Source organism: Hermetia illucens, chromosome 3, assembly GCF_905115235.1.
Source record: "Hermetia illucens chromosome 3, iHerIll2.2.curated.20191125, whole genome shotgun sequence".
Taxonomy (NCBI): domain Eukaryota; kingdom Metazoa; phylum Arthropoda; class Insecta; order Diptera; family Stratiomyidae; genus Hermetia; species Hermetia illucens.
The window spans coordinates 49,634,758-49,659,994 of record NC_051851.1 but is presented as its reverse complement, the minus strand read 5'-3'; the positions used below and the strand labels follow the sequence as shown (position 1 = coordinate 49,659,994).

The 25,237-nt window shown below is 40.4% G+C and overlaps 3 protein-coding genes across 7 annotated transcripts; 2 read left to right on the top strand and 1 right to left on the bottom strand.

Annotated features, from left to right (window-relative positions):
- Positions 1-288: 288 nt before the first annotated feature.
- LOC119651998 (trypsin-like) lies at positions 289-2,033 on the bottom strand. Of its 4 annotated transcripts, none has more exons than XM_038055923.1 (6): positions 1,816-2,033; positions 1,491-1,754; positions 1,223-1,336; positions 1,019-1,168; positions 776-954; positions 289-718 (listed from the first exon to the last, which is right to left on the bottom strand). In XM_038055923.1, exons 1-6 carry the CDS (start codon positions 1,939-1,941, stop codon positions 607-609), a joined length of 945 nt encoding a protein of 314 aa, XP_037911851.1. In that variant the 5' UTR covers positions 1,942-2,033; the 3' UTR covers positions 289-606. The 4 variants fall into 4 exon arrangements, with proteins under 4 accessions (XP_037911851.1, XP_037911850.1, XP_037911853.1 ...); XM_038055922.1 differs by having other exon boundaries at positions 289-721; positions 1,816-2,032; XM_038055925.1 differs by having other exon boundaries at positions 289-721; positions 1,491-1,684; positions 1,804-1,938.
- A 51-nt stretch (positions 2,034-2,084) lies between these two features.
- LOC119652292 (anionic trypsin-1-like) lies at positions 2,085-16,043 on the top strand. The gene is made up of 8 exons (XM_038056289.1): positions 2,085-2,326; positions 7,326-7,448; positions 7,516-7,650; positions 9,291-9,401; positions 9,461-9,607; positions 9,669-9,850; positions 15,586-15,779; positions 15,840-16,043. Exons 1-7 carry the CDS (start codon positions 2,174-2,176, stop codon positions 15,668-15,670), a joined length of 936 nt encoding a protein of 311 aa, XP_037912217.1. The 5' UTR covers positions 2,085-2,173; the 3' UTR covers positions 15,671-15,779; positions 15,840-16,043.
- Positions 16,044-21,617: 5,574 nt separating this feature from the next.
- Positions 21,618-25,237, top strand: LOC119651937 (trypsin-3-like). 2 transcript variants are annotated; one of them, XM_038055788.1, is made up of 7 exons: positions 21,618-21,843; positions 21,942-22,058; positions 22,113-22,151; positions 22,309-22,425; positions 23,036-23,191; positions 23,279-23,439; positions 25,103-25,237. In XM_038055788.1, exons 1-7 carry the CDS (start codon positions 21,745-21,747, stop codon positions 25,170-25,172), a joined length of 759 nt encoding a protein of 252 aa, XP_037911716.1. In that variant the 5' UTR covers positions 21,618-21,744; the 3' UTR covers positions 25,173-25,237. The 2 variants fall into 2 exon arrangements, with proteins under 2 accessions (XP_037911716.1, XP_037911714.1); XM_038055786.1 differs by having other exon boundaries at positions 22,113-22,253.

Genomic DNA, 25,237 nt, shown 5'->3' with positions numbered 1-25,237 from the left:
TGTTCTTGATCCTCCTTAGAAAGCGCAAGTTACAGTCTAGGATGCTATTCCCACAACATCTTTGGCCGTTAGTGATTACTTCGGTTGTCTTTAAAATTAACACCGATATTAGGAATGTTTTCAATGCAATGCCATGTAGCATGGCCTCCTTACGAATCTTATACCTTCCTCTTAAATTATTCGTTTACCCTCCGCTCTGAGGACAATGCGAAACTGAAATGTCTTATCTTTCTGTATTAGTAACTTATATGAAATAAATTATATATATATACCAATAAATAAATTGAATATTAATCACTCCTTTTAATGAAATGAATGGTTACATGGCTTAAATTTCGACCGTATAAATTCTGTTCGTTACAAAGTAACGCCAAATTAGATTTAAATATTGACTTGAGTGCTAATTTTTTGATCTGGTTCTGATAGAATCTCTGATTTAAGATAAAAGCAAATTAATTTTCACTAAAATGGGTCAATCTAGCAGCTTCTATGAGGGTACTACTTTGATTTAAATATGTAAAAAGCGACGAGGCCACAAACCGAACTTGTAAATTGACTTCACAACAGGTTTTCATTGAAACCCTCCTTAACTCTGGTGGTAGTTCCTCACAATACCACAAAGCACTCGTAAATCACACTCAATGATGAGAAAAGTAGTGGAAGGCTGACATGATGGTTGTTTACGTGATTACTTTTTAGTGGTCGTCTTACAATACGCCTGCTATTTCAGAGGACTACAGTTTACAATAGTGAAGCTCTAAATTATTATACTAACTTTTGATCCTTCAATTTCCTGCCAGGTTTATTTTTATCCTGCAAATGCTTTTGAATCCACTTTAAATACGTTGGAACGGAGGTGTATATGGCTGGAATTTCCTTATCAGCGCATCCAGCACCAAATGAAACTACTCCGGTAAGTTTGTTACCGCAAATTAATGGACCGCCAGAGTCACCCTGAAAATAACGAGTGACGGGTGTTACTCGCACCATTAAAGAAAAAAATTCATAAAAATCTCACCTGGCAACTATCTTTTCCCTCGTTTAAATTTCCGGCGCAAATTTGGGTTTTTGGATTTACCTCCCCAAGGTCTTGTTTCTCACATGACTTCATAGACATAATGAAAACCGTCGCTTCCAGAAGTCTGTCGCTCGGCTCAAAGTCATCAGTCTAGAAGTAAAGGGAAGAGAAAGTCAAATGAAAACCGAGAAAAACATCACTTACCTTATTAGTGGTGACTCCGAATCCAATCACCGTACATGCAGTATCCTTGGGCGGGACTTTTTTCGCGAGGGTCATCTTGCCCACATTTCTATTAAAAATAGCAGGCTTACGAAGCTATAGGGGAGAGAGTTCCTTCAATCATTGTTGAAACGAGTGATTGGAGAAAAAGTATATGTGGCAAGATACGAGATGCAAAAAGTTTTTGCAAATATATAAGAAAAGACTAATTTTCAAGACAAGGTTTTTACAAGCAAAATTTGTTTCTCACTTGGATCATAGCTAAGTCATTCGCGTCCGTTGTCGTATCATAATTTTCGTGGACGACAATTCCTTTCGCTGCTATTATCTGGCGAAATTTTGAACTTCCCTTCTTGGCTTCACGGTGAACGTCACCAACCATTGCCTTGTATGCTCTGGCAGTTTTTTCATTGAACTTTTTGGTACCCTCGAAGCAATGTGCAGCTGTCAATATAAAGGTTGGAGAAAGGAGTGATCCACCGCATATATGACTTTCATATAAACGTAGGGAGACCTGAGGCGTTCAAATTTTTTCGATCGTGTTATAATAAATGATTCTTTACCAGAAATATTACCATTCCCGGGTACTTCCCTTGAGGTGCTCGTTTCCCTCCAACGATCCTACCACGTTTTCCTGTACTGTCGTCATTCGCATTCGCCAAAGAAACAATCACAAGGATCGCTTTCGTTAAGGCCTGCATTAATAAAATTAATATAAAAGATAATACTGTTGAAAAAATGTCAAACACTACTTCGGGTTAGCCATATGAATGTATGACTAGTAGAGGAATGCCTGCTTTGTGAAAGCTTCCATCAATTTGTAACGATAGGGCGTTGGCTTTTGGGTTTGAAATTCACGCTTGGTTATTTAAACAAGCAACAATCTAAATTTATGTCAAATTTTTTTAAAAAAAACGAGGGTTGTATTTTATCATGATTTTGGCCAAATTTAGATTTCATAGATTTTCAATGATTCTGTTGGCGGTGATATTGATGATAATTTTAGACGCCGCATTCGGTAAGAGAGGTCATCGTAAACGAATAATAGGCGGCCATCCAGTACCGCCCGGAAAACTTCCCTTCATCGTAAGTCATTCCGTCTTTATTCATGTTCAACATCAAACTTCGAAAAGTGTGAGCAAGGGTAGTCTCCAAGTAGTATTATAATTCTTAATCACATAGTATAATTTTGAAGTGGGGAAAGTGGACTATGGTTGTTAGTGCTGCCTGACTCGTCGCTATTGTAACACCATTATCTGCTTGAATTATTATGTAGTTCATCCATTTGACATCTTATACGGAAGACTAAAAGATCATTCAACTTTGAAAGATGAAGTGAAAGATTGCAGTTTGTTTCGAAGTTAGCAAACCATATTTCACAAGCGCATTTGAAATGGATGGATGGTCGAATCAGGGTGTTTTGTGATACTTTCGCATACAAGGAATAGTTGTCGCCGTATCTCTTTTCGAATCTTCATTTGATGAACGACTGGGTATATCATTTATGGCCGTCAAAGCGAATGGTTCACTCTATCAGTATGCCGCGCCTGTGCTTGGAACATGCTCTTGCATTGTTATAATGTTTATCTATAAAGTTTTTCGTTTGTTTAGCTAATTTAAGATTAAAGTTCATTTGATTAGCTGATTTAACGGTAGTTTTATCTGATATCATAGTGAAATCGGATCCAGTTTCTTTCGGCGAGCATGGCGCCCGCCCTTACACGACATGTGTTAAGCCCCTGCTTAAAAAAGTTTGGAACCAACAAGCAACATCGTCTTTCATGAAGAAGACATGCCTACTAACAGCGGATGAGGGTGGATCCGGTCAGTAACACTGAAGGCATGAGCAGCAAAGATTGTCCTCCTATCATCATTGAAGGAGACCAGAGTTCCCTTTAGGGTACCTAGCGGACTCCTGGGATATCAATATAGATTCTATGACCAAATTTATCCGCGAACTCCACGAAGAATTCCAACTGACATCATGTAATCAGGTTTATAAACAAAAAAACTGTCAGGCGATGACGGCCTTACGGTTTCGTACCATCCATCCATATCATTCCAATGGATTCAGTTGTTTCAAACTGCCTGTGGGCAATCGTAAGACTACTTGTGAGGGGTTGTGGCATCCTTTAAACTCTAATCGGCTCTCTCTATTTCCCGGATAACCCAGGACGCCGTCTCTCTCGCATCCTCTACGAATTCTGTGAAATCGCAGCCAATTTTGACGTTTTTATCATCGGAGGTAACCACTTCCCTGGACTAAAAACGCATCTATACCAATGAGGAGCTTGCCACTTATTTACAAATATGGGTGCATTTCCTCCTCAACCCTCCTCCTTCCTAGTCAGCGGCAGGAATAGCCTCCTGTAGCGGAGGAAATGAAGCGCTATTAGATCCGAACTGAATGCTTCCTATGAAAAAAAACTCCCTTAAACCCACATAGAACGGCAATTACTACCCGATTAAAAATGAATACCTTCAGTTCCACTTCCCTGAAGAAAAAACTTCGATCTGCGGACCCTACTCCAGCCATTTGTTCAGAGAAAGCCACGCGCGGATCCCACCTGGTGCGGGGGGAGGGGGGAAACCCTTAGATACTTGCTCTGCTATTGCCCAGGTCTAGCTAGAGTCGGACTACGAACACACTGCCTCCCTACGCTCATGACAGCAGTCACGCTTTTAAGAGTTTGTGGCACCGAAATCGCGCACCACAGCGCTAATTGGCCTCCTCAGTGCGGCCACTGATAGGGTTGCACTAGCCACCTCAAAAATATGAGGGCCATCTCTCTTCTATCCTATATTGGAACAATCTTTAAATGCATTTTACTGATCTACCTCAACAGGTACTACTCCTCCCTGAATCTACTAAGGCAATTCGGCTTCAGATCCACGGAACGGGCAACCTTCAATCGGCAAGACCACATCCTCAATCATTTGGGGAACAGACAATGCACTGTGGCCTGCGCCTTAAACTTGAAAGAGGCTTTCGATTCAATTTGGAAAAAGAGCCTGCTATTCTCTTAGGATGCTTTTAGATTCACGAATAATAGAACCTGCCGCACGCGTTTCAACGGGTTTCGCTCCACCGGCTTCCCTTTACACCCGGGGTCCCACAACGCCCCATCCTCGATCCTAAACTTTTCAATATCTTCCTCCACGACATACCCTTACGTTCCGTGAATTTTTCCCCGCCCTCAGTTCTATTCTAGACGACAATGCCCTTTTTTTTCGGAGGGATCCTCTTCGCAAACAACACCATCGCGTACACGAGTGGGACCAGGTCATCCTTAGCCTGTCTTTCTCTCCAATTTCTGACCAATAGGTTCAAACTTAAGCCTCTTAGTCAAAGGTGACGGGTCCAGCTGCACTGTCTGTTAAAATATTTCTATTTTTGTTTAGCCAGCAATACATACTTGCGCTACGTTGCATGGTGCTACATTCATCAGAGTAACGCGACGCGGTCGAGTTGCCTGGCGGAAAATATTATATTTTGCAGCGTCGCTTGTTATAATACTTCCATATAGTGGACTCAGTAAACTGCTATGATTTTGTCAGTTTGTACCCATTTGTTAAAGTGCCAAAACATGCGGTTGCTTGTAGTTGTCTGCGGCGCTCGTGAAATATGGGCATGCCGCGTCGCGGCAGTTGTGCTGAATGTAGTATCGCGTCCGTAAGGTAAATGCGGTCGTACCTTAATGAAATAGATTAGCAGATTATGAACTCAAAGCTGATAATAAAAATAAATATAGGATAATGATAATGTATTGAAGGATCGAACATAGTAATAGTTGGTGTTCTGTTCTCCGTAATCCATAGCGTAAGCAACAGTTCTATACATAGTTGCCATTTACACTTTGGTGGGATATAGCGCGTCATCTATACCTACGCGCTATTGTTTGGAGTTACCTGAAATACCCTTCAACTCACACCATGACTTCCTGGGACGCCGCAAACCTTCTCAACTGTTCCGCGCCAAGGGTCCTTAAGGCGATTTACCCAGTCGACCATCTTGAAAGAGTGAATTCCACTCTGTAATAGATTGTCGTCCCTCTTTAATATGTGACCTTCCCAATGCCGCTGACAGTTTCGCCTTCCGATCACATTACCTACTGGTGCCAGGTCTGTGTGCCGATGAAGTTCTTGGTTTGGCAGAGAAAAGTCGCAACTTGATCTTTGTGCTGAGATTACTAACTAACTTTATGTTGATAGGACTAGAGCGATGACTCGTTAGACTGGGAGTCTTCGTTTTGTTTGTGTTAATCTTTAGTCCAACTCTAGTTGCTAATGTGTCAATGACCCGCTGAGAAAGCTAACAGATGTCATCATCGTAGTCGACGTTTTTGAGGAAGGATATCATAATCCATTGAACTCCTACATGTCCTCAGGATAAGTCAACTTGCAGAACGTTACCGATAATAAGAAGAAATAATATCTGTGACAACATGTAGCTATTATTTTTTCGGAAATGCCCCCTCTAGAATTGCCACACTCAAAACAGATGCCTCTCGGATTCCCGGGGTCCCTATATGATTGGAAACAGTAGATCTGCAGAAAAGCAAAAGCAGCGATAAATAACTCCGCGAGGAGATCGCCAAAACCAACAGCTTTAATCCGTATTAGTTTTGTTGATAACTGAGATGATTTCTTTTCTGTTTGGGGGAACAGTACACAACCGCGCGAACACCGGATGTGATTATGATTGTCTCGCATGAGTACACCCAGCATTTGCTTTGCGACCACAACCAGTGCTAGTATTCTTGCAAATATTTATCGACAACGGTAGCGAGATAGATGGGAACACCAATTGTTGTCAGGAACTTTCTGTATAAAGCTTCAGTTGGCATTAATGGTTGATCTGGTTTCACGTATCCCATACTACCGAACTGAAAGGCCTACTTGGCTCTCAACGAGATTACCCGCGCTAACATTTCGCTCTTAGTGTCTAGAAGACATATGGGTCTTTAGGCCAATGGCTTGCCAGACGGTTTGCTAGGGTTTCACAACAGTACCAACTTCTGCCGTTTTCATGCTGCAGGGAATATAACCTCGACATGCATTCTTCGAACAACTCAGCGAATATGTTCGGTCTGGATTCTCCGGCTAACTTCGGTATTCTGTCCAGGCTCCGCTTGCTAACGAGTGTGAGGTTTTTGCAGACTTCCTTATACGCATGCTCTTTTTCTACCTGGTCAATCCTACCTACCGAGCTCTCAGCCGTTCGTCTGCTTCAGTGCCAGGCTGATCGAAAACTATCCAATTTGTAGTTCCAGCAGTAGTTGAGTCCTTTAAACCTTTTACATTTAGCGCATTACCTATGCATTGATGCGCCTTTGTAGATCACACTTCCATGAATCCATTTTATTTGTAAACGAGCCTAATGCCCTTCTCGGCCTTGGGTATGTTGTTTCCCTGCCGTGTGGCTCTCTCCATAGTTCGAAGATAATTGCCTTATAATCGCTGTGATTGTAGTTCTCTGTAGTCCCTGCCAGCACATCCCACGCACCAGTGCTCAAGACTGACATAGGTGAAAGATGCTTACATTACCTTCATTGGCGAGAACTATATTGAACTGCCCAAAAGTCTCTAATAGATTTCGTTCCTTTGCGTTATTCTTTCTGCTTCACCAGTGTGCATTAAAATCATCCCTTTCGTCGTCGACAAGCTTTCCTAATACTTCTTCAATCTTAGACAATGTGAGGTTGGGTGGGACGTAGCGTGTATAGCTATACACGTAGACACCGCTTGTTTTCAATAGCCGGGTAATCACAAGCCCATATCGCTGCTCCACCGCTGGAATCTGTGACCCATACCATGACGGTTTTTGTTTGGCTCACTAGATTCTTGGGTCTTCTACTCGAGTAGATAAGACTGTCACTACAAATGTTCGATAATTGCATCCAAGTAAAAGTTCAAGAATTTAATAGGTAATAATAACCCTTCATATCACGAACTATTTTTTGAATTTATAGCAATGACCCAGTTATGATTCCTTTTGAGTCCATCCCCACCCATTACTTACTCTGCGCAAACTTAGGATAATCAAAATTGATTTAATATAATATTTTTGTCTTTACTTTTTCAGGTTTCTATAGCAGACAGCCACGGCAATCACTTTTGTGGTGCGACAATAATAGATAAAAGACATTTGGTGACGGCTGCTCATTGCTTTGTTGTTGAAGATGATTCTCTAGAAGATCCTTCAAAGGCACGAACATTGTCATTACATATAAAACAATTAAATAACGTACTTAAACTTCCTTTGTAATCAAAAGCTAAAAGTCACAGCTGGAGAGACAGACCTGCAAAATCGCGATTCTCCATATATTGAGGCATTGTTAATTTGGGCGCTGATGGTACATCCTGCTTATGACACGCTGAAAAAAAACAATGATATTGCAGTAGCTCGTGTAAGTATTCGAAACTTCTTTCCTAAATTTCATTACACCGTTCATGAAAATGTCTACTTATGCATAATTAACTCATAAAAATCACATTTCGAAGTTGTAGTATATCTCGAATCTGAGTACACACTTCGAACTTTACTTTTCGAATCGTGGTAGAGCAGTTGAACAAAGCAATTGTTGTCGTAGTGTGGCACACGGTCAAACACATTTTCTAGATCCAGAAATGCAATGTAAAGATTGCGATGCTTTTCACTGTGTTTCTCCGTGAGTAACCACCTAGCGTATATTGCGTCAGTAGTTCTGCAGTTTTTGACAAACCCGGCTTGATTCACGGTTATTTCAACGATTTCGTGAATATGGTTCTCAAGAATGTGTTCCAAAATCTTCATGGTATGGGAAAGTAACCGTATTGAACGGTAATTTGAACATTCTGCTGGATTACCTTTCTTTTTTCATATTAGAACTGTGGTACTTTCTTGTCACTCAGATGGTGTTCTACCTTCTTGAATAACCCGATTGAAGAATTCACTGAACTACAGTGTTGGGTCCCAGCTCTTCGCTTTCCAGAGCTCAGATGTGATGCCATGAGGTCCTGTTGCTTTCCCCGATTTCATTCGTTTTATTGCCTCCTCGACTTCAGTTGCGCTGACAGTTAAGTCCTCAGGGTTTAACGCGAGCACCTGTCGACTTAATCGCACGGTCTTCTTAGGACACGAATTGATTTTGTGACCACAATCAGAGCACCGCTGAGACAAGCAACAACGGTACCAGTCTATACCAAGTGCATGGCTTAACATTCATACTGGTGGATGCAAGACCTACCTAAATCTCTACCGAACTAAGGAGTACGACACCCGTATTGAAGCGCAACACCATGCCGAGGCCTGAAGGTCTCTTCTCGCTTGGCCAACCGCAAATAACCGAGCTGTACTCACATACAACGGGAGTTCACCCGAACTATACGAGTCCATGGGCTATCTCGGTTCCCATGGTACCAGTATACTCCTGGTAAAGTTTTGTGACCAATTAGCCACTTCAGATGAGTCCCCGTGCAGACTCGGGTCTGATCGCCCTGATTAGGCCTTTGGAGCATTCGCCTACTGCATCACGGTCGGCAAACCAAAGTGAGTACAGCGATCGCTTTCTTTGCTTCTTATAAATTTGGGTGGGTGGTATTCTTATAAATTTGGCAATTGGCCAGCGTTTTATCGTCGTTCGATGAACCATGTATTAATAAGTCTTAAGTCATGGGTGTCTGCAAAATCGATTATACGCTCGCCACCCTCATTACGCGCTCCAAACCCTTTTCCCCTCTGACCCACATGATCATTAAGGTCGCCGGCAATGATAATATAGTCAGTCATCAGCAGGCGCCAGAAGGCATCTTTCTCGGAAACAGGTCGACCTTGTCTGGAGTGCGTATGCGGTGAAAAAGTGAATAGTGCAATTAGCTGATGTAATGTGCGTGTGCGGGGAGGGGTGCAGAGGTATAGCCTCAAGGCATTCATATCGTAGGGGCCCATTAAATTCGACATCGACTTTCTCCAGATATTCATTCCCTTTATTTTAACCATACAGTTAATCTTTTTCAATGTACTTATGTTCGTCGATATCTAAACTTCAGAGATTTTGATGCATTTCAGCTGGTAAATGCTATTGCAGTCACTCCTGGTGTGAAGCCTATATCCCGATCCACGAGTAGACCGCCATCAGGAACAAAATGCACTGTCTCCGGATGGGGTCTTACAAAATCGGTAAGTATTATTTCTTTGATTATACTTAATCACCTTCATTGATAAATTACCATTTCAAGACTGGAACCGACGCAAGCAGATTTCTTCTAGAGGTCGAGATTGAAATACTATCTTTTTCCGTTTGTGAAACACCAGAATTGGGCGAGACTTTCGAAGAATCGGAAATTTGTGCAGGTGTCATGAAAGGTGGTCATGACTCTTGCCGAGTAAGTGAAATTATATAGTATTCAATTCAAAAGAAACTCATTACTCTTTGCTCAATTTTAGGGAGATTCGGGTGGCCCATTAGTATGTTCAGGAACTTTTACTGGTGTGGTTTCTTTTGGCTATGATTGTGGTTTGCCACAATTCGGTGCAATTTATACAGATGTTGCCAAATTCAAAACATGGGTCGATAAAATGATCGCCTGGGATGGCCATTCTTCTTTACCGAGAATGCGCAAGTCAAAGTAAGTATTTGTGGCACTGAATTCTTGGATCTTTTTTGGTGAAGAATTCTCACTGCCCAACATCATTTATTAGCACACTAAATTGGTTGAAGATTCAACAAGGCAACCGATTTTTCTTTGGAAACTTACTAATGGCTTATTACACATTGTCATCGTTTTAAGCAAAATAGTTCTCCATATATTAGCTATTATTGCTTTTAGCAGATTGAAATCTGATTTTTCTAATCCCTTTTCCTTAAATTCTATCGGGTTCAATAGAGCCTTTAAAATGTGTCCTGCTACTTTCAGTGGGTCCAAGCAGCTATCCAAGCTTTCGAGGATTTCAAAATGAACGACTTCCTCCTGCATGAATGCATCTTCTGATTCTAAAATTTATTCTGTTTGCTTTTCTGCTCAAATGCGATTGTTGTCGTACCAACTTGCGTTGATAAATGTTTGTTTTCCTGGCACAACATTCTGTTCTTGTGAGCGAAGTCCTGCTTGTCTATTCATTTTTAAAATTAGCTTGTTTACCATCAACAAAAGCGCAGCAATTGAGCAACATCGATGAGTTTGCTTGTTCCCTAACAATAGTCCCTGCCCAAGGTTTATTTGAGCCTCTATATTGGCTTTGTATTCTTCTTTCTTTCATGTGCTTTTGTAAGGAATGAAATGCCAAATTCTGCACAGGGAATGACATGATTTTCGGTTATATTTAAGGCTAGTTTGAATTCAGGGTTAATCAGACTACGAATATGAAAATTTTAGAAATGAATTGCTGATTCAGGTTACCGTAGTCTCTGATATTTTCATTAAACGCAAGTATCCTCACTTTCCTCTTCTTCCTCCACTACACTACAGAACCCCCCATATATTACTTGGCGAGGAGGCGCTTCAAACGACCAAACCTCGCTTCATAAGCACTTTCCTGGGCACTATAAATTACCAAACTAGCCGGAATCATCATTATTACGGAATTCACGGCACTTCCTGACTATATTTTGCTTACTTAGGTTCATTTTCAGATAGCTTTTTTGGCACCTGAGCGAAATCGCGAACAGTAGAACATAATACGCTCTGGACCCACAGATCTTCAGCCACATTCAAGACAAAAGGGAGAATCATTCAACCTAAATTACTATAAATACTTCCTGTATACACCACACCCCGGCAGGAATTATGTTAGGTGGTAGTAAATTGCACCATGTCGTCGTTGATTACACTCCCCAAGTGGCTACCACTTTGGTATTCAATAATGCACGTTGCTTCGCCTGAGATTATACTGACGCTACCCCATACCTTTAGCATTGCATCAAAGGGACAGGTCATGCTTATCCTCCTCTGATTTGTCTCACATGCTTGCGCTCCCTCTCAAACTGGAACAACTTATTATAAGGAAAAATACACCATTGTTCCCCAGGCCTCAAATGATGAGCATCCCCCGTGCTAGTAATGCGCTGGTATTTGTCACTTCTAAAGTCCACACTCCCTTGGAATTAATCTTCGCATCAATGATCAGCCCCAAGGGACTTGATAATTGGCTTCTTAACAGTGTGAACACCAGTCCGAGTAATAATTGCACTTTTTCGTACAGCTGGTAATCAAGTCCGCTCCCGCCTTGTGTTCCACTGAGTCAAACTCGACCGCACTGATGGTTTCATTAATGTACACGCCAATAGACCCAGGTTGTTTCGTGAGGACAATCATATCCAAACCAACCGCAAAATCGATTATTGAAATTGTCTTCGGAACATGAAAGGCAAGGACTCTACTGTACATTAGGTTCCAAATGAAAGGAGCCCAACACTGAAGCCTGTAGTACACTTAACATAATGGCGATTTGCTTAGATTCCTCATTCAAATCGTGGCAAAGTATACTTTCCGAGAGGTAACCTTCAATTGACTCGAGTCAAGTAGCCAGTAAGCTTTTTGTCTATTTCCTGAATTGAACACGTTTTCGATTTCTGATATCTCCATGGTATAATATTTATTGGAGGAGAGCGCGTCAGCCACATTTGTGGCATCAATCATACAATAAGCTTGATGAAAACCAAATTGTGTTTATAATAAGGAAAAGTGCAATATAAAAGCTCTCCTAAACATCTGCCTATCTATAAGGTAAATCGGGCGACATAATCATTGGTCTCCCGCTTATTACTTATTGGACCTCTTCTACCGAGCGAGGAAAACTCTATTCACCATATATCATGATCACCAACGGCGCAACAACCGGTATCCGGTCTCGGCCTGCCTTAATAAGGAACTCCAGACATCCCGGTTTTGCGCCGAGGTCCACCAATTCAATATCCCTAAAAATTGTCTGGCGTCCTGACCTACGCCATCGCTCCATCTTAGGCAAGGTCTGCCTCGTCTTCTTTTTCTACCATAGGTAGACTTTCCGGGTGGGATCATCCTCCTCCATACGGATTAAGTGACCCGCCCAATGGAACCATATATGCCGTATGTAAGCTGATAAACCATTTGGGTCCGGCTTTAGCAGCCAACATTGCAGCTTTATTGGGGACTACATACCAACCAACCAACCAATCTTTCTTATCATCAATTCTCTAACAAAGTTCCATAAGTTTTTCCGCTTTTTTATGCGAGGAGAAAAGCACCATCACTATATTTAGAAGAAGATGCGGATAAGTCAGTTGTGGTTTTTCCTTCCTCAGCTTCTTCATAGTAACATGCTGTTCACCAGTAGTTTATCTCTCCACTCTGCGCACAGTGATTTAAAGCCTTCTCAGTTTCTAAAGCATATAGCATATAGAGCGTGCAGAATAACTATTGTCGAGGATTTACCGCCTTGATATGCCAGTCTCGAATGAATTGCATCTCATTATTTATACTACCCTTCTAGGAGCCCTACCATCAAGATAATGACCTCCAAGAATGCGTCTATAATTTCCAGCTCCCTATCAACCAGAATGTACAACACGGCACAATTGATTTTTATCTGGGGAAAATTGCCTGATAGCCGCTTCAACTGAAGCCTTATCTATATAAATACTTGTCAATGTGGTGCGAACATATTTTAAACCGGCAAGTGAGCCCGAGCCTGTCCCTAACAGAGTGAGCGCATTTCTACCATCTAAAAGCACTAAGTCTAACTCGGCAAAAGCCTCGAGAACACGGACTCTGTCGTTTAATTGTCCCAACTCACAGCACACGTGTGTGTTCAAATCATGCGCTTTTATTCCAAGGTTTTCACTTCGCACATCCAAACTCGATACAACTAGTATTTCTTTCTATTATATATATATGAATATATATGTATATATCTGCCTTACTAGATTTATCTTTGTCCAGACCTCGCTGTTGTGATTTTGACAACTTTGACTATCTTTTCACAGACAGTCTCCGAGAGCAGTTCCTACACTACCAATGTTTGATTTTGATTTGTACGCATGTTATTTCCTCATTGGGCATCTGCCCCTTTGCAAAGAATACATTCAGGGTAAGCTTGAATATATGGGCTTTCCCTACGTATTTACTGCCCCAGAGGAATGCGTGGCGTTTTCCACACTGATGGCTCAAAAACAAAAGAGTCTTCGGGTGCCGGAGTCTCCCTCTCGAATAAAAACAAGTAGTGGGCTTTTCCTTTGGGACAATATGCAACGGTTTTTCAAGCCGAAGTTCATGTGATCCTAAGGGCGGCAAACTGGGTGATTGACGAGCGGTTGAAGGGCAGGTGCATCGCAATTTGCAGTGACAGCCAAGCTACATTGAGGGCATTGTGCAGTCCTTTGATCACCTCGAAAATCGTTCAGGAATGCAGAAACCGTTTGAACTCAATGTCTAGATTCAATACGGTGGAGCTACTCTGGGTACCTGATCACTGTGGCGTAGAGGGAAATTAAATCTCAGACGCTTTAATGAAAGAGGGGGGTCAATCTTCCCTATGCCGGGACTGGAGCCAGCAATTGGGGTACCAGTAGTATTGGCAAGTCTGTTTTCAAAAACTGGGAACAAGCTTCCCATAATTACAGGAGGCAGAGCCTAAATGCTGCTCGACACACCAAACTTTTCTGCCAGAATCGAACATGCGTACCGTATTGTGGGCATTCTGACAGGCCATAATTCACTAGCTGGGCATATGTTCAGAATAGGAATTACTCAAGATGATACGTGTCCCTCCTGTAATGAGGAAGCGGAATCCACGGAGCAGTTTCTATGTGAATGCCCCGACTATGGGCGCATCAGGCATCAGATCTTTGGTGCCGATGTTCTCCAATTGCGATGGGTAGCATCACATCCACTAACGGAAATCCTGCGATACGTTAATGAATCCGGGATATTCCGTTAGACGGGGGAGGCGAGTACAATGGGCCAACACGGCCTGAGTGCTCAGAAGCTGTAGCTTCTCCCCCACCATACACACACACACGCGTATTTACTGGAAATTTTTAAATTATCACAATTACCGCACTTGACGTTGCTGTTATGTGGTCGGATAGACCTGTTCCCTTAATACTTAAACTTGTATAGAAAATTCCCAGTTTCACCGGGAGGCATTTTAGCACCCACGTTTGCTATTTTCCTGACATTTTTACCGTCTCTGGCACTGATCACCTGATGCGCATTGCATTTCCCCTTTGTGAATTTGGATAACTCTATCATTTTCATTTTTAGTAAGGTGGTCGTATTCAGAACCTGTTCCTCTGCTTCGTTTTGGATTTGTGCACTTCTACAGTTGATATTTTTTCAGGAACTCCTCACTTAATATTGACTTTCGCATCAGTTTCTCCTAAATGAGTTCAGTACTGGTTCCCTTGGTATAAACCGACCAGGTGCAGTCCTAAGATTGTGAACCGATAAATGCCTATGAGACACCTTTTCGTATCCTTCCATTCTCATTTTTGTTCAGACATTACTTGTAGTATTAGATGTAAGCATAGCCAAGTAATCCACCAACGACGCACTGCAATTGAAGAATGTCGACGGCCGAAAGCCTGATTGTATGTCCCCTGTTCACTCTTTTCCAGAGTATCCACACGCGCCGTCGTTGCTTGACCACTCCCAAAACCCCCAACTTTTCTTCCGCCACATTGGTTCCTTCTACTGGGTGTCCTCCTTTTGTCATCTTTGTCCCTAGATGAGTATTTTCCTGGCCCTGTCCCTACCTACCCTGCGCACTCGATAGGAAATCGAACAACTTAGCTGATCTGTCTGTCTGTCACTCCTTTTTGTTTCTCAGATATGGGTTACAACTAACGACACAAAATTTGGTGAAAAGGTTAGAACTATAAAAACATCAGCAGATCGTTCTAGGTTGTGTTTTTATCAAATATTGCCAAGTAAGTTATGAAACGAAAGTACTTTATGTGGTGGTTAGTGGCGACTTCAGTTGAAAGGATGGAGTATGGGGGTTAGAAACTGAACACTTATTTCAAAGGTTGATTTTCAGAAATTACATAATCAAGGTATTTGAAAAATGGTGATGCCGTCTACTACATCTAAGTTCTAAAATATTCTCCACCTAAAAATCTGTGCAAACAAAATTAGTTTATCTACTGCGGAACACAATACTGGAAATTTTGCTGGAAATCCCTCTATTACTAACAATGGTATAATATTATATATTTTTCAACACATACACTGTTGGTGTTTTATTGAGTGAGTATGGGGCAGACTAAATGTATATACTCTAAAACCTATGTACAAATGGAACCACAAAACCTGTCATACTTGAAGCGCTGAGCTTCTGGTTTCCGACTTGTTTCCTTTTCTAAATAATTAACATTTTATTTCAGTTCAAAAAGCGAAGCCAGTGGTCCCTCCTTATTCAGTTTATGTATATTAATGGTTTTAAACATTGTCCATAAAAATCAACTGTAATGAAGCCAAGTGGAAACTAAGTGTATTTGGAAAAAATGCGAAGTCACTGGAGCATACCGAAGTATAGTGAAAATATCGCTTTGTTCATTATGGCTACTCGCGAAACGCGGTATTTGTTTTTATATATTACTTTATTATAATACAGAAATAACCGTGGACTCCTATTCAGACCTTAGGCATCCCTAACAATTTTTCTTCGCGATGCCCATAATGCTTTTACGATTTAAAATAAGAACAACTTTGGAATGAAAAAGGATTCAACATAACGAAAGCGTCAAAATTTGCACGCCCCGAAAATTCATCTTGTCAACAAAAGATCTTTCGATCTCTACGTATTTCTAAGCCAAAGTCCGAATATTAGCCAAAATGGTAATCGATATTAAATTCAACCTTCCAAAAAGAATAACTAGATCGTTTGTGGAACACTTATTTTTACTGGAAAATTTGATGTAGAAAATTGTATAATCGATCGAAATATAGTGACATAAGGCATAGGAAAAAATTGTTTCGTTAATGAGGTGAAACAACATTCAGCGTAAAAACCATTTCCAAAAAGTGAAAATTAAAGTGATTGTATTTGACAGCAGTGGTAATCTAAGTGTGGTACCAAAGTGAATATTTTATAAAGAAAAAAGCATATTTTAAGCACTTCACAAATGGCGCGCTCAAAACCATACTAATAAAGTGTCCTAGCACTCCAGTCATTGCCATTGAAATTAAGCAACAATTAACGCACCAATGCCTACTAGTGACACTAGTCTAGGAAATTTGACACTATCGCAGAAAAGTTAATTTTAAGCCTACTTACTATATTACTAACCGACAAAGTTGAAACCGTGGTAACTAAAGGAGGAGGCAAACATTTTTAAATCTTAATGTCTGTAAGTAATGATAGTCGCTACGTGCTGGTATGTATGAATGCAGCTTTAGAGTTAATGTGCCCTGAAAGTGGGCTTATTTCCCACCATCTCTCTCTAAGCTACGATTAAAGCACAATTCATACATTCAGCAGCGATCCAACAATAATGCGACATTCAGTTTGATGCCACAGTCGCCACACTTTCTTCCATTAATGTAGTTAGAGCGAATGCGATGACCCGTCAAACTGAGAACTCTACCTTTGTGGGTGTTTATTTTCAGTCCAATTCTAATTGCTTCTCTTTCCAAATCCGTAGCCATTTGGCCGAGGTCGATGACGCGGTGATAGAACAAAAAGATATCATCAGCATAGTCGAGGGGTTTGAGAATGATCTATAAGAAGAAGAAATAATATCTGTGACAAGCTGAAAACCTGGTGGACTCGGCTTTAGACCCCACGTTCCTCTGAAATTTAGTGATGTTGCTATCCCCCGTAATAATACTGAGCGGAAATACGTGAAGAAGAGGGTGAACTATGAGCCACTAGCTCGGGAAATCAAAGAAATTGGGTGTCACAAAGGCTGGGGATATAATTTCCATAATATTGTCAGCAACAGCTATTGTATCAAATCCTTCACAGCTTCCCTTGATGTCCTGGGACTGTCATACAGTCTAGTTCAAACCGTACAGTTACATACCATTCTGCTCAATATTACGAGGATTTTCCTACTAACCTACCACCGGCCACCGCCAGCAAAGACCTATATATACGTTATATAACTGTTATTCTGTACATTCTATATTATTTCTATGAATTCAGGATGGGGTTTGCATGGTTTGGTGTTATCAGCTTTCTGTCCAACTTGTCTGTTCAAAGGTAGTTATGACTCCGTGAGTCAAAAAAACGCTGGTAAAATAGTATGTCAGTTTTGCACATTGTTTTACAATGATTCTTAAAGTGGTCTATGTTGTAGAACCATCGTGGCAATCCATATTCCTGCGCGAACTCTATTTTAGTATTGATACCATCAAGCTAAGACACAATCCCTTGTATTCTGCCAACCATCTACTTATTCCACTCCTTCGACAAGATTTCACTTTTGCGGCATTTTATAACGAATTTCGGGAAATGCAAAACCGGCGTGAAGTAGGTTAAGCAATTCTGTGGAAAGTAACTTGAAATCCACCATTTAATATCCGGTGTTGGCACTGTCTACAATGAAGTATTGCACATATTATATTATAATGAGAAAAATTACTTTTGTTTTACTAGACTTTCCGTGTGAAGACCGGTTTTTTCCCTTTTTTTGCGACTTTTGGGGAATTTTTTGTGAAGAACTGAATAAAGATACAAATGCTAATTTTTCACCATGTATTTCTTGATATCTTGAGTATACGTGACGATTTTTTAGACCGATATCATCGCTCATTATTGAAGTACAGGGCAATATATACACCCATCCCCAAAAAAGGTGCTTACTACGGTTCGCAAAATTGGATTATTAAAAATATTTAAAGGTAAATTTTTGGTGCTTGTTAAACTTTTTTCTGAATTTTTTTTTATGTTTCGTTCGGCCTGCCTTAATGTATAAAAAAACAAAAAAGTCGGGAAACCGGAAGCTGACCTTGCAAGTATAGAAGGTTTTGTGTATTTCTTTTATAAAAAAATTTGAGGGATGATTTGAACGAATGTCAAAACTAAGATCGGTCTCGGAAGCACTAACCGATACCTTTCATTTGATATTCCACATGACTACATTTGGTGAAAAAACATTTCATCTCTTTTGTATGTATGGGGACCCTCCCCCCTTTGAAATCGACAGGATGATGTAACTCACTGTATACATGACCGTTCACAGCTTCCACCTTTCCACCAAATCTGGTGTCGATCGCTAAAACCGTTTCTAAGAAAAATGCGGGTGACAGACAGACAGACCGTAAACCGATTTTAATAAATTTTTGTTTTATACAAAACCTTAAAACGGCCCGATGAAGTACAATGATCCTAGTTTGTGAACCACAGAAACATATTCTGAATAAATTGTGAAAATTTTAAAAAATTTTATTGGATAGATTTTGGGCTATGGTGGCACTCAATTTTCAATAGGCAGTTTCGAGAAAAACGCTTATAAAAAGTAGAATATGTTTATTAACAATAAAATCTTAACTGATCTTTAATCCGCTATATCTACTCAATAAAATAAATAAAATATTCGTTCACCTGTCTTTGTGTTGTTTGCCTATAACTCTGAATCATACTGCATATTGCGAAATGCAATTCTACCGCTTTTTTCCGACTGGATCATGATTAGATTGGAAACCCGTTTGAGGGCGACAATTGATGGGAAGGAGTTTGTGAAGAGCTATCGCCGGGATAAGTTGGTTTGTGAGCAGGTGTAGTACCTTAACCATAATCTTGAACTGGGTCCCGTGAATGTGATTCTGACATTAACGGAATGGGAGCATAGTTTTCATCATCATAATCAATCGCATAACAACCGGTATCTGGTCTGCCTTAAGAAAGAACCCCAGACACCCCGGTTTTGCGATATCCCTAAAAGTTGTCTGGCTTCCTGACCTACGCCATCACTCCGAATATAATGTGAACGTCGACATACGGGATAACCCCCTTAATGGAGATTTGTTGCGCAAAATCACATCTTTTTAACCTCCTATAAAAACCTCAAATTCATAGAAAAAGTTTTAATATTTGAAAGAAAATGTTTGCTCACCTTTGTTGCAGTTGTTTGCCTATAACTTGTTAATGCGTGAAGCAATTTCATAATGCAGTTCTCCATTGGCTGATAGCATTGACCCGAGATATTTGCATTGCTCAGTTTTGGGCAGGTTACTGCCGTTAACAGTGATTGTGCCTATTTCATGGGGACCGGTCGTCAAAAACTTTTATTTATTTATTTTATTTTTATTTAGTTTTATTTAGATTCAATTTGAGTGCGTACTGCATAAAGCAATCATTCCATTTTTGGACAAGTTGCTTGAGATCATTTTTCTTATTAGGCGCTCGGAAAACATCTTCTGCATAAATCAGTCTATCGGGCGCTGGACGTTGGATGTCCCGTGTGACAGTGTCCATAACAAGAACAAAGAGGAGTGGTGAGAGGGCGCTTCCTTGATGAACACCGACAGAGACACGAAGCGGTTTTGATACACCCGCCACATGTCGAACTTTACTTTTCGGATCGTGGTGGAGCAGCTGGAACCAGCGGACGAGTTCTTCTGGTACTAAATGTTGCGGTAGAGCATACCAGATGACTTCGTGTGGCACACGGTCAAACGTTTTTTCTAGACTCTGAAATGCAATGTAAAGAGGGCGTTGTTTCTCACGTAGTTTCTCCATGGGTAGCCGCGCAGCGTGTATTGCGTCTGTAGTTTTGCAGTTTTTGACAAACCCGACTTGATTTACAGTTATTTCAACGATTTCGTGGATACGGTTGTCAAGAATGCATTCAACAATTTTCATGGCGTGGAAAGGTAACCGAATCAGATGGTAATTGTTACATTCTGGTGGACTACCTTTCTTTTTCCATATTAGAATTGTGGTACTTTCTTGCCAGTCACATGGTCTTCTTCCTTCCTCAATAACCTGATTGAAGAATTCACTGAGCTAGAGTGTTGGGTTCCAGTTCTTCGCTTTCCAGAACTCAGATGCGATGTCGTCAAGTGCTGTTGCTTTCCCCGATTTCATTCATTTTGTTGATTACCCGACTTCAGTTGGGCTGACCGGAGGAACTGGTCCAAATGTTGGTGATGATTGTGGACGTGGGGGATGAACGCCATCTGTCCGTCGTGGCTCGACCCTGACCCTGGTGACCCTGAGCATTACAAAGGCCGCTTTGTGGATCGTGTCTTTAATTGGGGTTCCACGATTCTTCCACATTCGCAACGGTTGCTTATCACGCAACTGAGATCATTTCTTCTTTCTTCTCACTTTCCTCTCACGAAATCTTTATTCGATTCGCAGGACGGCAATCAACAGCCGATGTCGAGGCAATCATTTGCTGAACTATGTATCCATAACTACAAGGTCGTTACACTCATTGCGCGCTCCGAACCCCCTTCCCTCATGACACCTGAAGGGTGGTGTGCTTATATGAAATCTAGGCCTCAAAATATGTCCCATTCTAATATCTGCCCATAAAAATTTACCAATAGTATATTACCAGATGTTAGAAATTGACTGGAATCTCCCCAGCACTTTTTTGTATTTGATCTTTTGGCTATATACTCACGGAAGTGTTATGCACTCAGCGTTCCTCACGTAAGGAAACACAAAACCTTTTATACTTGAAGCGTCTAGCCTCCGGTTCCCCGCCTTTTTCTTTCATATTTTTATTTATTTTTTTGTTTGTTCTCTTGACAATTTTTCCCGAATTGTTTTTTTTTTTATTTTATTTCATTAAATTTTTTTTCTTTCCTTCCTTTGAATATAATGAAATGAATCGCAGCTAGTTTTCTTTTGTTTACAGACTTCGTATTTCCTTCGTCCTTTCTAATAAACTAAAGTTCATCCTTCAAACAATGGCATGAGGATGTCAAGGCAGGGAGATAACCTTAAAGACTGCGTCGTATTGAACATCGATTGAGAAAGCGATCCCTCTGGACTTTTACAGTTGATTTTTTTGTTTCAGTTTTCAGGTTTCGCTCGCATATAACGCATATTTCGTTAGTTCTGGACTGAACTGTTCAAAGCCTGGCTAACATAAAGGCAAGCAAACGCGTCTCGATTGTACACTGTACCGGTTACGACCAAGTTCGCCGACTTTTTTATTTTAGGTTTTGGGAAGACCCTTCACTGTTCGGCGTCACCAACCATTCAGGATGATGGTTTAACCATCGACAAATTTCACTAAATCATTACAATGTATTCTGGCAAATTTAGATTAGAAGATATTCAAAATATTCAAAAAGGATTAACTATTCGAATGCCCAGAAATGAAAAGTCGTTTCCTACTTGATTTGGAGAAATAGTAACATCCTGTGTGCTCAAATGCCTGACAGTGATACGCAAAACTACGAAAGAATATAATTTAGGTGATGTATGATGATTACAATTGTCAGTCTCCTCAAAACGAACATAAATATGAAATCAAACATTGAAAGACTTTTTGGGGCTGTCAAAAAAGTAGACGTTTTAGTTACAGAGTTTTGAATTCGGTCGATAATTCGCAGTTATTCGGTGTTTTAGTCTTTTGGAAATGATTTTATTTTTGCGATTTATACTATTTTATTTCACATGCATAAAACATGCCTTTGTGGCCTTTAGATTTGCGAAAGTGGGTGAATATCCATCTACGGTAATGCTGCCATGTGATTTTTTAGAAATCTTATTAATTTTATTTTGGCCAGTGACTATCTAGAACAGTAATTTCGAAACGACTTTTCTCCTATTTAGATTTCAATACGTTCAAAACAAAACCAAACTCATTTTTGCGGTGGATCATTGGTAGACACCATCCATGCAATTACAGCAGCGTGCTGCCTATATCCGATCAAAGATAACACCTCTGGAGTCAGTTATTGCCATTTGTGAACCAAACCTTCAACTAAAAAAATTTTCTTAAAGTTTGAGATCATGGGTGGAGACATTTATTTATACGAAAGTGTAGGCTTCGTGGCGGCAACGCGGCAACGCTTTGGTTTCACTGTCATCATTCACGAACTTTTCAATCCCAAAACTAAAGCGCATAACGTTGCCCTCATGCGCGTAAATTGAACTATTTTTAAGAGTTACATGTTTTACTAATGTTGATTTTTTTCAGCTTACAAATAGCGTGAAACCATCTTTTGCCTTGAGCCGTGTAAGTCGACAAGGAGGTCCAACTCTTTCTGGAATTGATTGTCAAATTGTTGGTTGGGGATCGAGAAATAATATGAAAGTGTGTTTAATATAATATGGTCTTGAATAACTAGACACATTTACGTGAATAAGTAAAATGCGACAATGCACCCTAAAAATATCTCTAGATGAATATCTTCTAGAGCTTATCTAGAGTATCTTCTAGATGAGTTTAGAAATCATAAAATTACTCAAAATTTGATGGGAGTATCTTAACATAGTTTCGCTAGAGTCATGTTAATTTTAGAAAAATATCATTTGTTTTTAAGATTTTATAATACTTTCCCGGTACTAGTTTTAATATATTTCCCAGAGAAGGGCAAATAGTGTACCTAGTACACAATATTGCACTCTTTTTCAGACTATACTCTAAAATATTTAAGTTGAGAAACGGAAGCAAACAAAAAAAGAACGTTATCATCAAGACTATATTTAATTAATAATTTATTTTTTGCATACAGTAGACAGATCGAGTGATAATTTTTTTAATAAGCCTTTCTTTCAAGAAATTTTTTTTTTTTTAAAAAACCGCTAAGTGAATATACATATTAAATTTAAGAACAGCAGATCTTTTCAACACAGAAAAGGAATTAATTTACAGCAAGGCTTACTACTGAGATGACTTCTTAAAAAATCTGTCGCTAATTTAGGGCCCATCTTCATTATTGTCGAACAAATTGATGGTAACCGACGTAGTCGTGGCCTATTCTAATGTAGATATTCATAACCAAAATGAACTTTGTTTAACAATTAAACTGACTCGAAAATCTTGCCGAAAATGCACAACAATCCCAAAATTATGCCAGGTAATTTTCTCAAATATGTACATGAACAAGATGAAGGAACAATATGTCAATATATTGCATACGTTTAAATCTGACTATAATCTGTAGGGAGACTATGGAGGAGCAATGTTATGCAACGGCAATTTAGCAGCAATAATAACATCTACTTCGATATGTAATGGAAACAATGAGCCAAAAGTGTTAACCGAAATTTCTCAATACAATACCTGGATTGATAGGATTACCTCTAACCCAGTCTACTATTCGTGGTAAGCAGATAAATCACGTACTCAATATAATGTTTACCATACAGTGAGCAGACAGTGTAGTCCAGTCCAGAAATTGCGTCCGGTAAAGAGACTGACAGAAGTATGGAAAGATAGACAGATAGGTAGACAATAAAATGACTTTAGTTTTTAGTTTGCAAGCTCGGTGCTTCAGGAATGATGGGTTTAGTGATTTTTTATGAAAAGTGCTTAAGAAGACAATAGCTTAGCTTTTTTTTCAAATTCATTCTGTACATCAAGTTTAGTTAAGGGCCGAGAGTGATTATCAAATAGTTTCAGTCGAGTAACGACCGTGGACTGGAGCATAACGTATTCAACCATATCATTAGTGCAATTTAAGAAGTGAAAACGGTGCAGATGTTTACCAAAAACGTGTGCGCGAAGTGGAGCGCTACTTCTCAGCCACTAACTCCTTGGTTAGAACGGTCACGGAGTCCGTGTAAACCGTGAATCCGACGGTACACTGAAGAACCAATCCGTGGAATGAGCGTTGCCGGAACTCAGCAGATCTTTGCGTCAAACGAGTATAACTGGAGCCCACTACGTATATTAAATGATTACTTGGACAAGAATAAGTCCCTGGAATAGTTGGTTCTGGAACTCGTAAGCGACGATAGTCTCTCTGGGAGCCACGATTCAGTATACTTTCAGGGATCCGAGCACGAAGACAAGCGTCAGTTCTATAACCTCGTCAGCAACCGCAGCAGCACTAGCGGCCACAGCTGCACCAGGCACCGCAACTTCACCAGTTACAAACTAAGTAGCAACCGTTAAGATGGGCACTAGGCTTGTCGTTCCTAACAAACCAGCGTAACACAAGCCAGCGACACCCAACCAACAGCAGATAGCTGAAAGTACGAAAATTCCTCCAACCGTGATCGTAGTATCGCAGAAAAATTGAGGCCCACTTAATTCATCATCTCCAGCTCGGTCAACAAGAACTTCCTTGTTAAAATATCAGGAAATTCCAATCATCAGATCTAACTCATGACAATCCAGACGAAGTTGCTCGCTTATACGCTCCTATTGGAGAAAATAATCTCGGTCGAAATTTGTGGCCTTGACCGCACTTACTTTGCTCAGGAAATCGCTTAGGACCTCAATGCGTGAACTGCAGGGCAAGCGACCAACCCGTGAGCTACCGCAGGTGCGCTAATTCTGCCAAAGTTATGACGAGGCCGAATTCCCATGGACTTTTCCATTTCGGAGCAACCACGTCCAACCCAATGAACCGTGTGTGATTTCAACGTGCTCCTTCACTTCGCCATCCTTATTCTTCGCCGATGAACGTCGTTGCGGCAGGCCCACTGCACCAGTCCAACATTGTGGAAACGCCGTTTTGAGAAAAACACGTTTAAAAAAAAATCCCATTTTGGATATGAAGATATTTATTACCCTTAATTACAAGCAAATACAAATTCGGTCGTACAAGGGACTGCCAAGTGTGTATAAATACACTATTTACGTAACGCTATCAGATCTCGTAAGGACATAAAACGGCTACCTCCTGGCGGTGGACGCTGAGCCTGTACCCGATAGTCCCTATAAAACCTAAAGGACCACGAATTTCGCTTTGAAAGTTCCTGCCAAAATTCGAATATCTAATACATAACACATAATGTTTATTTTTATTTTCTTTTTACAGCACTAAGAAGACAATAATGTGCGTAGTCGAGTTTTTAACACTGTGGAGTGTCATGCTATTATTTCTCTGAATTAATGTACAGTCAAACGTAAAAGTAAAGAGTTCGTTTTGTTAAATTTTGCTGAAAGTTTTCTT

Bases quoted from the DNA above. Each gene is read 5' to 3' on its own strand.
- LOC119652292 (XM_038056289.1), top strand. From the start codon at position 2,174: ATGATTTTGGCCAAATTTAGATTTCATAGATTTTCAATGATTCTGTTG. The intron at 7,651-9,290 runs GTAAGTATTCGA...GATGCATTTCAG, and splicing joins ATGATATTGCAGTAGCTCGT to CTGGTAAATGCTATTGCAGT. The intron at 9,608-9,668 runs GTAAGTGAAATT...GCTCAATTTTAG, and splicing joins GTGGTCATGACTCTTGCCGA to GGAGATTCGGGTGGCCCATT.
- LOC119651937 (XM_038055786.1), top strand. From the start codon at position 21,745: ATGATTTTATTTTTGCGATTTATACTATTTTATTTCACATGCATAAAA. The intron at 22,254-22,308 runs GTAAATTGAACT...GATTTTTTTCAG, and splicing joins ATAACGTTGCCCTCATGCGC to CTTACAAATAGCGTGAAACC. The intron at 22,426-23,035 runs GTGTGTTTAATA...TCGCTAATTTAG, and splicing joins GATCGAGAAATAATATGAAA to GGCCCATCTTCATTATTGTC.
- LOC119651998 (XM_038055922.1), bottom strand. From the start codon at position 1,941: ATGCAGGCCTTAACGAAAGCGATCCTTGTGATTGTTTCTTTGGCGAAT. The intron at 1,755-1,815 runs GTAATATTTCTG...TGAACGCCTCAG, and splicing joins AAGGGAAGTACCCGGGAATG to GTCTCCCTACGTTTATATGA. The intron at 1,169-1,222 runs GTAAGTGATGTT...CTTTACTTCTAG, and splicing joins TCGGAGTCACCACTAATAAG to ACTGATGACTTTGAGCCGAG.